At 39.3% G+C, this 14,862-nt stretch overlaps 1 protein-coding gene across 1 annotated transcript in view; it reads right to left on the bottom strand.

The window, feature by feature from the left end:
* Nucleotides 1-302: 302 nt before the first annotated feature.
* The window catches only part of LOC148855007 (peroxisome biogenesis protein 3-2-like), a 40,350-nt gene continuing 25,790 nt past the window's right edge, over nt 303-14,862 (bottom strand). Inside the window, exons 5-7 of the mRNA XM_088941711.1 lie at nt 11,112-11,239; nt 10,252-10,476; nt 303-758 (exon numbers count right to left, since the gene is read on the bottom strand). Coding sequence (XP_088797837.1) covers nt 503-758; nt 10,252-10,476; nt 11,112-11,239 — 609 coding nt within the window. The 3' untranslated portion in view covers nt 303-502. The remainder of the gene's footprint in view (nt 759-10,251; nt 10,477-11,111; nt 11,240-14,862) is intronic.

The following is a 14,862-nucleotide window of genomic DNA, read 5'->3' on the forward strand; positions in this document are numbered from 1 at the left end:
TTTTGTTTCTTGCAACCGGATGAGGGGAAGTTCTGCCATAAGGCCCATAACTTTAGAAAGATCAAAGATCCAAAGATAAATCACTAAACAGGTGCTCTTTTTAGATGGGACCATCCATTGGGAGGTTCTGTTGCCTTTAGTGTGTAAGACATGGCAAATTATGGGTCTCATAAAGCAACTGAGTGTCAATGACCCTAAAGGCCCAGGCTTACAAACATGTGTTTTCTTTCAGATAATCTTTGCAATATCTGCTGATATTTTGGATTTTGCATAAGCCATGCAATCAAATATTAATCAACTGATTGAAGGGAAAATTCAGACGATATCTCTATTGGCAATTTTCTAACAAAATTAAGGGAAGAAATCCGCATATTTCTTCTTTTATTTTTCTCCCCCAAATTGTAGGAAAATCAATTTTCCCATCCAAAAGCTCAACATGAAATCACATATGTTCCTTTGCTGTATTTTCTTATTTCCATATTCCGTCTTTCCTGTTCATGGTTTACAAGGATGGCATATTTGCATAGAGAAGAGTATAGAAAAGTTCAACATCGGGCAAGTTCCGAATGGTATGAATAAACTTGTTATTACTCGGTTCCTCAAGTAGTGGTCGACCCATCTGTGCAACTCGTGGCAAAAGCTTGGCCAGAGGGATTCCTGATGGAAGATTGCCCCCACTGGACTGGATCATAATTTCCTCCATCAGCGTGTCCACCACTGCTCTCAATGATATCTTCACTACATTCCCAAAATCAGAACTGCGACAAGATAGCACAATAAACTTTATCAATTGGTGGATATATGCATTGAATATGCAGAAATGATAATGCAGGAAGAAAAAAGTCAAAAAATGGAATTCTTTTAAAAATTCTGTGTTTTGTATTCTTAGGTGGTAGAGGCATTTGGGCAAACTTTGCATGCTGTCCATGGAGTCCAATTTTATAATTTGAGTTTTCTACTCATAGTTGAGTTGAGTTTGAAATTTTATATTGATTGGTTAAGAAGATAAAAGAGTTGCTGGATTTTAATGAAAGTGGTAATTCTTTCTTTTTGTGGACAAATAACAGTATGCATTTCATTCAAGAAAATCAAATGGGATCACCGGATCAGGTTGGCCCAGCTTTTTCACATACACAAGTACCTACATATATACATACATATGTACATATAAGATGCATGCATGCACACAGCACTTGCTGTGCCAATGAACTAGTAGTTGAGATGGTCACTTAGCATCACCCCAAACAAGGAGGCACAGGATCAAACCCATGGAACTGTAGGCTCTCCTTCCTACAGCCAGTGGCCCTCACGTACACCCTGCTGTCCCTACCCGACTCCACCACTAACTGTGAGTTGGGTTGCCCAAGGCCTCAACCAGTCTTTTAAAAACACAAGGCGCAAAAAAATCCCAAGGAAATTTGCACCCAAGGCGCACTAGGCAAGGAGTGCATCTTTCCAAAGGAAGGCACCCAAGGCACACCCGACTCCACCACTAACTGTGAGTCGGGTTGCCCAAGGCCTCAACCAGTCTTTTAAAAACACAAGGCGCAAAAAAAAGCCCAAGGGGAAATTTGCACCCAAGGCACACGAGGCAAGGAGTGCATCTTTTCAAAGCAAGGCACAAAAATACAAAAAAAAAGCCAAAAAAAAAAAAAATATATATATATATATATATATATTAAACATAATATTAATAAAATATAAACATAACACAAAGTGTATTCAAATGAAAATCTAAAAATGAAATCAAACATATAAAACATTTTCAAGGATGTAAAACCCACGATTTCTTTTTTTTTCCCTCAATTGTGTTACTTCAAATGGCAAATGTGATGTAAAACATCTTGCATTCTTAGTTCTACGAGCCACCTTTGTACCAAGCCCCTCGAGGCAAGCCTGAACAAATCCATGTTAGAGTCTTAAATTCTTGATCCTTGCACAAAAAAATGGTTTTATAATTTTAATTGCCTTCTAAGAAGATATTTTACTAAGATGAATGAATGAACATTAGCAAATAGGAGGTTCTCGAAGCTTTGGTGAGTGAGAAAATGTTTTAGTGTAAGGATTAAGAATTTATGTTCCTAACTAATATGGACTTGTTTGAACTTGCCTCGAGGGGCTTGGTTGGGGGTATGAGGGCTCCACCCCTGGCCCAGTCGTTAGGTTCATAAAAAGAACAAGAACTAAAAATAAAAAAAAGGCACTAGCCTGGGCTGAAGCGCAAGGCGCACCAGGCACAGCACACGCACCTTTTGAAAGTGATGTGCCTATGGCCTAGGCGAGGCACATACTTTAAAATGCACCTTGCCTGAGTGCCCAGGCCCGCCTTAGGCATCTTTTAAATTACTGGCCTCAACCTCAATCCAATACCAAAGTGCAGTTCTTACTTTTCAACCCTAGACCTTAACCTGACCTTCAACCAAACCCAACTTCCTTGGGTGCTAATCTGACCCAAGTTGCATACAAGGATGTTGAAATTGACCCCTGGAGCTGGGCATTTAATGGTGCAACTTGTGTTGGCCTGAGTTAACATTTTACACTGCTTGGGGCTCGGCCTTTGGGCTGGGCCCATTCAAAATTTGGCAAAAGCCTAACCTAAGCCCACCCAAGTTGCAGCCCTATTGGCATTCCCCATACAAAACACTCTATTCACCCCCCAACTTACAACATCTTCCAAGGTATTTGCAGACCAAGGGACTACTAATCTGAATGAACAATTCAGATTATGTCCTAATATATGCACTTGTCTTCTGTTAGACGAAAAACAGCCTTTTGAAATGAAAGGACTGTTTAAAATATTGCAGAGAATCGATTGAAAGTAGCAGAAATCAAGTTTCAAGAAGAGAGAAGAAGAAGAAGAAGGTGGTGGCAATAAGGGTTCAGAGAGAGATTTCAAAGATAATCTCCTCTTACACCCCTAATCCCATTTCATTAACTTAAACTTTAGTAATTTACATAGAGGCCCCTAGTTGGGCAGAAAATTAAAAAACATAAGAGAAATAAAGGCCCAAGTTAAGGCCCATTACAACGAATAACATAAAAGGCGAAGAAGGACAAACATCCTATGGGCCATTCAGCCCGTCTTCTCTACACTCCCCCTCAAGCTGAGCATAGATGTCAATCATGCCAAGCTTGTCAGTATCATGCTGAAGTTTAGCCTTGGGAATGCCCTTGGTGAGGAAATCAGCTAACTGTCCTTCAGAAGTGATGAAAGGTAGACACACTTCTCTAGAAGCCACTCTTTCTCGAATGAAGTGTCTGTCAACTTCAATATGTTTGATTCTATCATGTTGCACTGGATTGTGAGCAATGTTGATGACAGCCTGATTATCACAGTATAACATCAATGGCTTATCATGCTCAATACCCAGTTCCTCCATTAAGGACCGAAGCCACAGCAGTTCAGGGACTCCATGAGCCATGGCTCTGTATTTAGCTTTGGCTGAAGATCTGGCAACAACTAATTGTTTCTTGCTTCTCCAACAGACAATATTACCAGCCACCAAGCTACAATATCCAGAAGTAGATCTTATGTCATCAATATTTTCGGCCCAATTAGCATCCATGTAGGCTTCAAGTTTCATATGACCATGCTTAGCAAATGGAATTCCCTTTCCAGGAGAACCCTTCAAGTAACACAAAATTCGCTCTACTACTGCCATGTGAGTGTCCCTGGGAGCATGCATGAACTGACTAATGCAACTGACGGTATATGCAATGTCTGGATGAGTCATGCATAGATGGAGAAGTTTCCCAAGTAACCTATGGAAGACTCCCTTATCTTTCAACAATTCTCCATATGAGGCAGAGAGTTTATGACTCATATCAATAGGAGTAGCAATTGGTCTAGCACCCATCTTCCCTGTTTCAGAGAGCAAGTCAAGTGCATACTTTCGCTGAGAGATAAGGATCCCATCCTTAGATCGAGCAACTTCTATGCCAAGAAAGTATCTTAATTCCTCCAGATCTTTAATCTCAAACTCTGTATGAAAGAAATATTTAATATCATTAATCCCTGATACATCATTACCAATCACAATAATATCAACATACACAATCAGATAAACTGTCAAAGATCCTCTCCTCTTCACAAAGAGGGTATGATCAGACTGAGTCTATACATAGCCAAAGTTAACAAGGGCAGCCCTAAACCTTTCAAACCATGCCCTAGGGGACTGTTTAAGTCCATAAAGAGATTTCTTCAGCCTATAGACGTTCCCTTTCATATTTGTTTCATACATCCCTGGAGGAAGAGACATAGAGACCTCCTCATGTAACTCTCCATTCAGAAATGCATTCTTTACATCCAGCTAGTAAAGTGGCCAGTCTGAGTGTGCAACCAGAGATAACAGAACTCTCATAGAAGTCATCTTGGCAATAGGAGCAAAGATCTCCAAGTAGTCAATCCCATATGTCTGTGTATAACCTTTTGCAACCAGCCTAGCCTTGTACCTTTCAATGGTGCCATCAACATGATATTTGATGGTAAAAACCCACTTACAGCCTACAGGTTCCTTTCCTTTAGGTAAATCAACCACTTCCCAAGTGCCATTCTTGTGCAGGGCATCAGTTTTTGTTCTCATCGCATCTCTCCATTCTGGAATAGTAAGAGCTTTTGACACAGACCTAGATATTGGGTTAGAAGCAACAAAAGAAAGATAGCCAAAATATGAAGGAGAGAGCAAACTATAAGAAAGGTGTTTGGAAATGCAATGTGCAATACACTTCCTTTTTCCTTTCCTGATAGCAGTAGGGATATCAAGGTCTAGAAAGGGTGGTTCCAAAGGGGTTGTATCAGTACCTGTTGTCTCTTTTGTGACTGGAAGAGCAGGAGGCTCATGTGGTGTAGGGGAAAAAATCTGCTCACTTCTAGTTCTCTGTCATTGGTACAACCTGGGATTAAAAAGAGGACAAGGAGGTAATGGAGGAGGGATAGGAACACTGGAATGAGAATAAGATGACTGATCCTCCCTTGACTCATTTGAAGGAGGAGTCTCAAAAGAAGACTCAACTACGACAGGAAGGGGGAGAACAAACAACAGTGACAATTTCTCCCCCTTTGGACAATGCCTCTCCTGGGAAGAATCATAAAAAGAAGAAAGCTCATCAAAGGTGACATCCATTGAGATATACTAAGTTCCCGTCTTTGGATCAAAACAACAATAACCCTTTCATGTGAGGGAATAATCAAGGAAAATACACTTGTGGGCTTTTGGTTCAAATTTATGTCTTTGGACACTTGGGATATGTACATAACAAGTGCAACCAAAGACATGGAGTGTAATAGGAAAAAGATCCTTACCCGAATGAAAAAGATTGAAGGGAGACTTAAACCCCAAAACCCTATATGGCATACGTTTGATTAGGTAGGTTGCAGTGAGAACAACATCACCCCAAAATTTTGTAGGAACATGTGAGGCAAACAGGATACTTCTTGCAACTTCAACAATATGTCGATTTTGTCTTTTAGCAACTCCATTCTGTTTTGGGGTCCTAACACCAGAGCTTTGGTGAATAACCCCCAAATCAGTGAGATAACATGTTAGGTTTTTCTCAAAATATTATTTTGCATTGTCGGATCTGAAAATTTTAATTTTGGTACCAAACTGGGTTAGAACAAATTCATGGAATCGCCTCACAAGTCTGGGAACTTCATCACAGGACTCATCAAAAATATCCAAGTGAATCGTGAAAAATCATCAATGAACAAGATAAAATATTTGTAGCCACCCATAGAAGGTAAGTGTAAGTACCCCGCACATCAGAGTGCACAATATGGAATGAAGAAGAAGATCTTTTATTACTCAAAGGATAACTTCTTCTACAATGTTTTGACAACTCATAAGACTCACAATGAAGACTGGACAAATTAATTCCCTTAAATAGTTCTGGGAATAAATGACTTGATGTAGAAAAAGAAAATGACCCAAATGAAAATGACATAGCATGACTTGATTGACAAACTCTGAAGATGTAGATCCAAAAGCAACTTTTTCAAGTTGTCCATGGCTCTATCCAGGAGTGTCCAGCAAATATATTCCATTCGCCTCATATCCACTCCCAATCACTTTCTAAGACTCAAGATCCTGAAAAACACAGTAGGAAGAAAAAAAAGGTTACATAGCAGTTCAAAAACTTAGTTAGGCTTCTTATAGATAACAAATTGTATTTAGTTTGGGTACATGAAGAGCAGAAGGAAGTACCAAGGAATTTGTAGTTCCCTTGCCGGAGATGGGAACAAGAGAGCCATCGGCTAGGGTGATTTTGTCACAGTCAAGAAGTAAATCATAAGAAACAAACAAAGTGGAAAGGCTGGTCATATGATCAAAAGCACCAGAATCAATAATCCAAGGAATCCTACGATTACCTGAGATAGTTGCATGATTGGCTGAAACCCGTATACCTGAATGAGCAAAAGCATAAGATGTTGAATTTCCTGGAGGGTTAGAAGAAGAGGCCACACCCTCTAGGTGATCGATCATCCTTCCAAACTTCTCATACTCTGCCTTCATAGCTACTAACTACTCACTAGCAGTCTTCTCTTCAGTTAAACATTTGTCAATATCTGGACCAGCAACAATATTGGCACTCCCTGCCTTCATATTATCAAACTTCTTTTGAAAATGAAGAGGAAGAAGCTCCGGATGCAATTTCCAACACTTGTCTTTGGTGTGTTTTGGTTTCTTACAGTACACTCACAAACAATTTCTTTCTTCCCTAAGCCAACTAGATTTCCTGTAACTCCCTTAGGTTTCACTCCCATATTAGCAAAGTGATCATTTAGACCAGCCCCTTGAACCTAGACTAGACTCCTGCTTTCTGGATTCAGCCCTGTCAAAAACTCAAACACCCTGTTTCTCTCAACAAGTTTCCTGTATGTCTCGGCATCATTAGTGGTTTCCCAGGCTACAACTTCTACCAAATCAACCTCTTGCCATAGAGACTTCAGTATTGAGAAATAAACAGCTAAAGGTTTCTCCCCCTGTCTCAAATTCTTCACATCACTCCTCAGCTTGTATGCTCTAGCTACATTTAATTTATGGGAATAGGTTTTAGCAACACTATCCCAAATTTCCTTTGTTGAATTCATCCCACAAATAGTTTTGACTAAGCTGAGGTTGCATTGAATTCACAAGCCATCCAATTACAGTATAATTTTCTTGCATCCATTTTTCATAGGATGAGTCATCTTCTGGGGGAGCCTTTTTGCTCCTGGAGATAAAACCCCATTTGCCTCTATTGCAGATATGAATTTTTATTGATTGTGACCAAGCCAGATAATTAGGTCCATCTAGCTTGACTGTGGTCATAGCCAGTAGAGAGTCAACAGAGGCTCCCAGAACCTGTCCAGATTCAGCAACATGCTTGTTTTCAACTTTTGAATGGTCCATCTTAAAGTAATTCAAAAATAACTTCTAATAACTTTGAATAACAATCAATGAAGACAGAAGAAAAATTGTGTTGTGAATCAACCTCTATGCAGCCGTACCGGCTAACTGCGTCACACTCGGAACCCGTGAGAAACAAAGAAAACTCAGTCGCACCTTGTAGACTCCACAGAACACCAAGCAACTTGAATTGATCTTCAAGATGAAGAATAAGAAGTCTTTCAATCACTGAGCGTCCAATTCAAACTCCCTGTGGGGCCCACAATCAGATTTCTCCAAAAAATTAGGGTTTCAGGCAACGCACTTGAAACTATCAGGAGGATGACAAAACCGGTCCCCTTCTCTCTAGAAACTGGGCTGAAACAAGTTTCTTTAACTATTCATCCAATTCAGTTCTCCATACACTGTGTATGGGAAAAAAGAGGTGAAAAAGAGAAGAAGAAGAGCCTACTCTAATACCAAGAAGAAAAACAACCTTTTAAAATGAAAGGACTATTTAAAATATTGCAGAGAATCGATTGAAAGTAGTAGAAATCAGGTTTCAAGAAGAGAGGAGAGGAAGAAGGTGAAGTCAATAAGGGTTCAGAGAGAGATTTTGAACATAATCTCCTCTTACACCCCTAATCCCATTTCATTAACTTAAGCTTTAGTAATTTACAGAGAGGCCCTTGGTTGGGCAGAAAATTAAAAAACATAAGAGAAATTAAGGCCCATTACAGCAAAGAACATAAAAGGATAAAAAGGACAAACATCCTATGGGCCATTCGGCCCATCTTCTCTTACACTGTTCCTCCATGGTATGTCATCTTGTCTCGTCCAACTTAAAAGAACTTGGCAATCCCCTTCAATGCTAACTTCTGTCCACCCATGTGAGATGTTACTAGCTGGCAAACCTTCTACTAGTGCTAGAATTTCAGTCTTCAAGGAGTTGCTATAATCATTTGAAATGAAAGACCGAGTAAGAATGTTGCTATTGTGATCTCTTACTAGACCCCCAATTCCAGATGCTCCTCACATTGCACACTTCACACCAACCTCTTAGCATGTCCTAGCCGCACATCAGGAACATCCCCATACTTTTATTTATTATTCATGGGGAGATTCCCAATTCAGGGTGGGATGTAGCTATGAGGTTGGTGTGAGGCGCACTCTGAGGAGCAGATCCAATTCCATGACTACAACTATCCAAATTTAATGTTATCTTCCCTTCCTCAAGAGCTCTCTATTCCTTTTGTTTACTTAGACCTCTAGATTGGTGAGCCACCACCAAGGTTCAAAATCTTGATACGATATATCCCACATATCATATTGTATCTTTTAGATGTTTAAAAGGAGTTTTTAGAAATCGTGTTTTAATAAATATAAAGTATATAAATAATACTACTCTATGCAATTTTGAAAATAAAATAAATAAAAGCGGTTTAAAGTATCCATACACCCCTTCTGCCATATTGGGGTGTTTTGATATTTTGAACCTTGGCCTATTTGCCAACTTAAAGGTAAAAAATTATAACAAGTGAAGTTACAAGTCGATTCCTGACCCTAGTAATCCCCATTCCAAATTTTCCTTTACAACCCGTGTTTTAGTTTAGCCATTGGCCAAGCAGTTTGCCCTTCTAGGTACTTGAATGAGTTTTCAAATAGTGTGCCTGATCACCAATAGCCTCAAACACGGGGATTCCCCAGATGCCTTTATCTAAGAAATTATTGTTGGCAACCTCCCTTCATGTGTAGATCATTCCACCCATTCCGTCCGCCAATACTTGGATTAACGCAAGTAACTCTACCTATAGAAAATTGCCTTGCCCTATTGGACCTAATGAACTAAGAAGGATATTACTGTTGCAATATCTAGTCACCCCTCTACACCTGAGGTCCCTAGATTGCCAAGATTGTATCAATTGAAATTAAATTTCAACCTTCCCATACCAGGTATTTCCCATTTTTCATTTCTTTGTTGCCTTTGCTTTGATATCCTGCTACAATTTGCCAATCACCTTGGCAATTTATTTATGGTCACTTCTTAAATTCATTGCACACCAAATACTTTATCTTTAAAGATTCTTGTGTTCCTTTCCCCCCATAAACCCAACACCACAGCCGCATGCGTACACTGCCATAGTATCTCCTGTCTTATTGTGTGGCATTCTCAAATGTTTGTAGTAAACCAATCCTTGACATTAGCTGGGACAACCCAATCACTTTTAAGGATAGAGAAGTGGTTTCAAAGCTTAGTATACTGACAATTCAAGAGAAGAATGGTTAGTGTTTTTTCTCCAATCCTCAAACAAAAATGCACACAAGGGGAAAGACACCATGTTTTTCATTCACTTCTCAATATCATCAGTAATAGCACTTTTAAATTCATCACATGCCAAAAGTCATAGTTCTATAATTATTTTTCTCCTAGATCTAGTAGAATTGACCACCCCAATAGTGAAAGAAATAGAAGACTTTTTGAAGATAAGGAAAGGAACAAACCTGGACTTTTTATGGCTAAACTCCAACACTAACTAATCTCTTAGTCCTAAAATCATCCCTAAAGCCTATTGTAGCTAACTAAAACATTCCAGACTCACCCTTGGAGTAATAGACATCCTACATCAATTGGTATCAAAACAGGAGACTTTGCATCAAACGTTATACCAGCAAAAGGCCGTTACCCAATGTTAGTTTTAACTATCTGAGATCTTGGGAGGGGTAGACTGGGTGTGGTCCTATCCTTTGGCACTTTTCACACAAAGTGAATGTGTTCTCACAAGCACAAGATTTTACCATTATGCCACGTAATGGCCCCTATCAAATGCTACACTAGAAATGGGATGAAATTAGATGTTTAGCATCTGCCTGACATTTTACTAACCTCAATAGTACAGCACGTGTCTCTGTCATGAGTTGGTCAAGTTTGCTAATATCAGGAAGCGCTTCATTGGAAGATGTGGCACTTTGGTGCTTGTACGATAAAGCATTTTCAGGTACCAAATAGGTCACCCAGTGATTAGGGCCATTCATGTTCATAAACATGTCCAGTATCTGCATGATGGTTTCATAAAGTAGTGAACTGTTGAAGGGATGCCTTAGTTGTTCCCTGCACATGGATGATTGGAAATTTAAGTAAATTATCTAGCAAAAACTCCAAAGATTTGAAAGAAAATAATGTTACAATGATATTTTAGTAAAAAAATATGCAATGCCGTATCAGATTATCTAGGGTTATATGGTACATGTGCTCCTTCCACCCCACACCCCCAAGGACTAAGAAGTAAGAATTGTTACTTCTACAGACTCTAGCTAGTGTCTGATTTCAGTTGTAAAAGTCATGTTGGAAGTACATCAAAACCCAGAGTAGAGAACCTGCGCCAACCAATGTTTTAAAACAAGGAGGCATGATGCGAGGCATTCCACTACCTAGAGGCATGAGACGTAGTTCAGTACATAAGAGGCATAAGCTTCCTGAACACAAGGAGGCGTCCTTGAGAGGAGGGGGGAGGAGGAAGAAGAGGGAGGACAGGGAGGAGGATCTCACTTTTCTTTATTTTCAATAAAAATCTTTTATATTAAGAAGAATGAAGATGCATAATACTAGCTGAAAGGGGGGTCTTGCACCTGAGGCGTACACCTCAGAGGTATCAATGCCTCTGGCATACACCTCAGGGCATTTTGAGGGGCACCTCCAGGCATATGCCTCCCACACCTTTTAAAACACTGGTATTAACAACTCACTCTTTGAGAACTTTTGCTGCTGCCATCTGCATATTTTGAATCAATGTGGTTATGCTATAAGTGGAGAGAAAATCGGCACTTTCCAGAAACTCTTGCTGACCATGCCTCTGAAATTTGTCCACTTCTTCCTGCACAGGTGGGTAAAACAGTCCCTTGTTACAACATATGTCTCAGAACAATTTTTCCCTTACAGATGTAGGAATTATTCTTAATTAGTAATACATAAAATGATTATTGATCAATATACAATAGGGCGTATATGGTTGCAATGATCTAGCAACCTCATAACTGACCATGTTTAGCCTAGGAAAATGCCTACACCAAAAACCAGCATGGGTAGGAATATGCTTACTACTTTCAGATATTGGGTCAGTCCACTCCAATCATGCCATACATGGGATATATATAGACTTGTGATTACTACACCGTTTTAGTGATCTTTTGCCTTCAGCAACAATGTGCTTACTACTTTGTTTAGCACTGCTGGCTTAACATACCAGTGGAGGATTCTGTCTAACTTTTAACCCTAGTAGTCATCTCACTATCATTCAAATTTGAAAATTCTTTGATTACCAAATCTTTTAGGGTTCTTTGATTAACCTTAAAAAAGCGCTTTAGATCTCCTTACTTCTAATTTGAAACAAAGCCAATCCCTTGCCCCCACAATCCAAATACATTCCTCTTGTATACTAAAACCTAACGCACCCTAAACTGTAGTTGTTGCTCATTTTTCCTAGCAGTGTAACATTAGACCCTCAACCCATTCTCTTCTAAGCCACTCTCCTACTTTGCAATCTGGAGCACAAACAGTAACCTGTTTTCCATCCAAGTTGAGCTCCTCGCTTGCTTTGCAGTTTTCACCAAGCAATACAGTTGCTGGAAGTGTTACCAGACATTTTGCATCTAAGGAGTGTTAGACACCTTGACATGGCATGACACTGTGCAACACTGCAGGGCACTGCTTGACATATATCATGTCTGCATGGTCATTAGAATTGGCATGGTAAAACTACTATAGACATGTCATCTGTCTCAGGCACAGAACACTAAGGTGTCCTGTTATATCATATCAACACTTCAGTTTTATGCAACTGATATACTGTATCATTTTGTTTTCCATATTTACTAAGGTTTACAGAAAAGATCAAACAAACAAAAATTGGGTTTTTGAAGAGGGTTCCAAATAGAGAAGAAGTTTTTTAGAGTGGCATAAGAGTAGCATCATGTACCACAATTGTTTTATAATTCTTTGCTTTTATTTGTCGGCTGAGTAGGGGTATTTCTGTCTTTTCCTCATATATTGAATTGTGTTGTCAGTTTAGTTTTATTTTAAGTTACATGTCCCATACTTAAGTAGGAGCATAATAGAAGGCTGCGGCAGCCCTAGTCTGGTGTTCCCAGGACTGCTGTCACCACGAGTGACAGCCCTAGTGGTTGTGTGGTGGTGTGTATGGTGGTTCTAACCCTCTACTGAGCAGTTTCAAGATGGGTTTCTCTAATTGGTTGACAGAATTGATGCTAGTAGAAATTGTGACTCTTTTTTTGTGATGAAGATGGCTGAATGTACCTGAATGGTATCCCATATGTATTCTCATGGTGGTTGGATGAGAAAGTGTTGTAGGGTGGAGAGTGGACTGCTGTAATGTTCAAATAACAGCAGTAATCTTTTTTTTGGGGGGTGATAATTAAATATTAGGAAAGGTACTGATAATTTCTTGAGTAGAGAACATGATGACAACAACTAGAGATGTTAGTGGTGATCAGAAATCTAGTGTGATGATTCCCCCAGGATTATCTAAGTGTGCAGATAGCATCAATTAAACTCAATGGTGAGAATTATCCGTCGTGGGCCAAGTCAGTGGAGTTTTTTCTTAGGATAAGAAGAAAGTGAAACATGTGAAGGAGGAGAAACCATTGGCTGAATCCCTAGGGTTTAGTAATTGGGAGTGAGAAGATGCTCAAATTATGACATGGTTATGGAATAGTATAGAACCCAAAGATAAGTGTATACTTTATGTTCTCAGATACAGCCAAGGAAATATGAGATCATGCTAAGAAACTTTACTCTGGACAGGACAATACTACAAGAGTATATCAGCTCTATCAGCCAAGGGTTATTCTCAGTTATATGGAGTGGACTATTTACCTTCTCTCCAATTGCTAAGATTGGTACTTTGTGTCTTGATCTTATTAGCAGTTATGTATGATTGGCCACTATTTCAGCTTGACAATAAAAATGCATTCCTCCATAGTGATCTTCTAGAGGAAGTTACATGGAGCAACCACTAGGGAATGTCAAGTTGACCATTCAGTGTTTAGTTATGATTCTGAAGCTAGGAAGATTTTACTAGTGGTTTATGTAGATGACATCGTCATAATTGGCAATGATAGATTAGGGATTGACAGGATAAAATCCTTTCTACAAGATCACTTCTAGACAAAGGATCTTGGGAAGTTGAAGTATTTTTTGGTTATAGAAGTTGTCAGGTCGAAGCAAGATATAAATTTGTTCCAAAGGAAATATGTTCTTGGTTTATTGGAAGAAACAAGACTGTTAGGTGCTAAACAAGTTGAAACACCTATGGAACCAAATGTTAAGCAGTGATGCAGGTGAAATGTTTGATGATCCTAGAAGATATAGATGGTTAGTGGAAAAGCTGAACTACTTAACTATTACTATACCAAATATCTACTTTGTTGTTACTGTGGTAAGCCAATTTATGCAAAACTCCAAGTCCGTCACTAGAATGTTGTTCTTAGAATTGTGTGGTATTTGGAGCACTAGGTCACGGGTTGTTCTACCAGCTAGGAGGAAGTCTTGAAATAGTTGGCTATACGGATGCAGATTGGACAGGCTTGGTGTCTGATAGGAGATCCAATACAAGTTATTGCACCTTTCATGGAGGAAATCTGGTGACATGGAAAAGTATGAAGTACACTGTTGTGGCAAGTAGTGTTGAAGCTGAAAGTAGGGCCATGGCAGTTGGCACACACTACATGTGAGTATGGTTGAAAAATCTTCTATAAGCAATTAGATTCTCAATGAGCAAACCTATGAAACTATATTGTGACAACCAAGCTGCAATCCACATCTCATTTAATCCAGTCTTTCGTGATGGGACAAAACACAGAGGTTGGTTATTATTTTGTAAGAGAGAAAGCCCTTATTGGAGTGATAAGCATAGAGCATGTGAGTTCAGGTGATCAGTGGGCAGACTTGTTCACAAAAGGGTTGAGTTCAAGGAGAGTGCATTATATACATAATAAGTTGGGATTATATGGCATATACTCTCCAACTTGAGGGGGAGTGTTAGAGTCGGCTTAGTAGGGGTATTTCTGTCCTTTCCTCCTATATTGAATTGTGTTTTGTTAGTTTTGTTTTCTTATTAGTTACATGTCCCATACTTAAGTAGGGGCATAGTAAATATTGTAATATGAATTGATATATATATACATATATATATATAAGAAATGGTAACTTTCATTAGATAATATTTAATAAAATGCACTGTCACCGCCAAGGTTCAAAATATCGATATGCCCGATACACCAGTATGGGCGTATCAGGCGAATCAATACTTCTTTTGGTGGTTTTTTCTTTCGCCAACTGGTTCAAGGGAGCCGGTTTAGGTCTTCACCACACCCTGAACCGGTCAAACCACCGATACACCCACTGTAGAGGCGTATTGATGGGGTGCCGGAACGATATGTATCGGCCGATATGTGTCGATACTTTGAACCTTGGTCACCA

This window comes from Nelumbo lutea, chromosome 4 (assembly GCF_056320005.1).
Source record: "Nelumbo lutea isolate HS-2025 chromosome 4, American lotus-T2T, whole genome shotgun sequence".
Taxonomy (NCBI): domain Eukaryota; kingdom Viridiplantae; phylum Streptophyta; class Magnoliopsida; order Proteales; family Nelumbonaceae; genus Nelumbo; species Nelumbo lutea.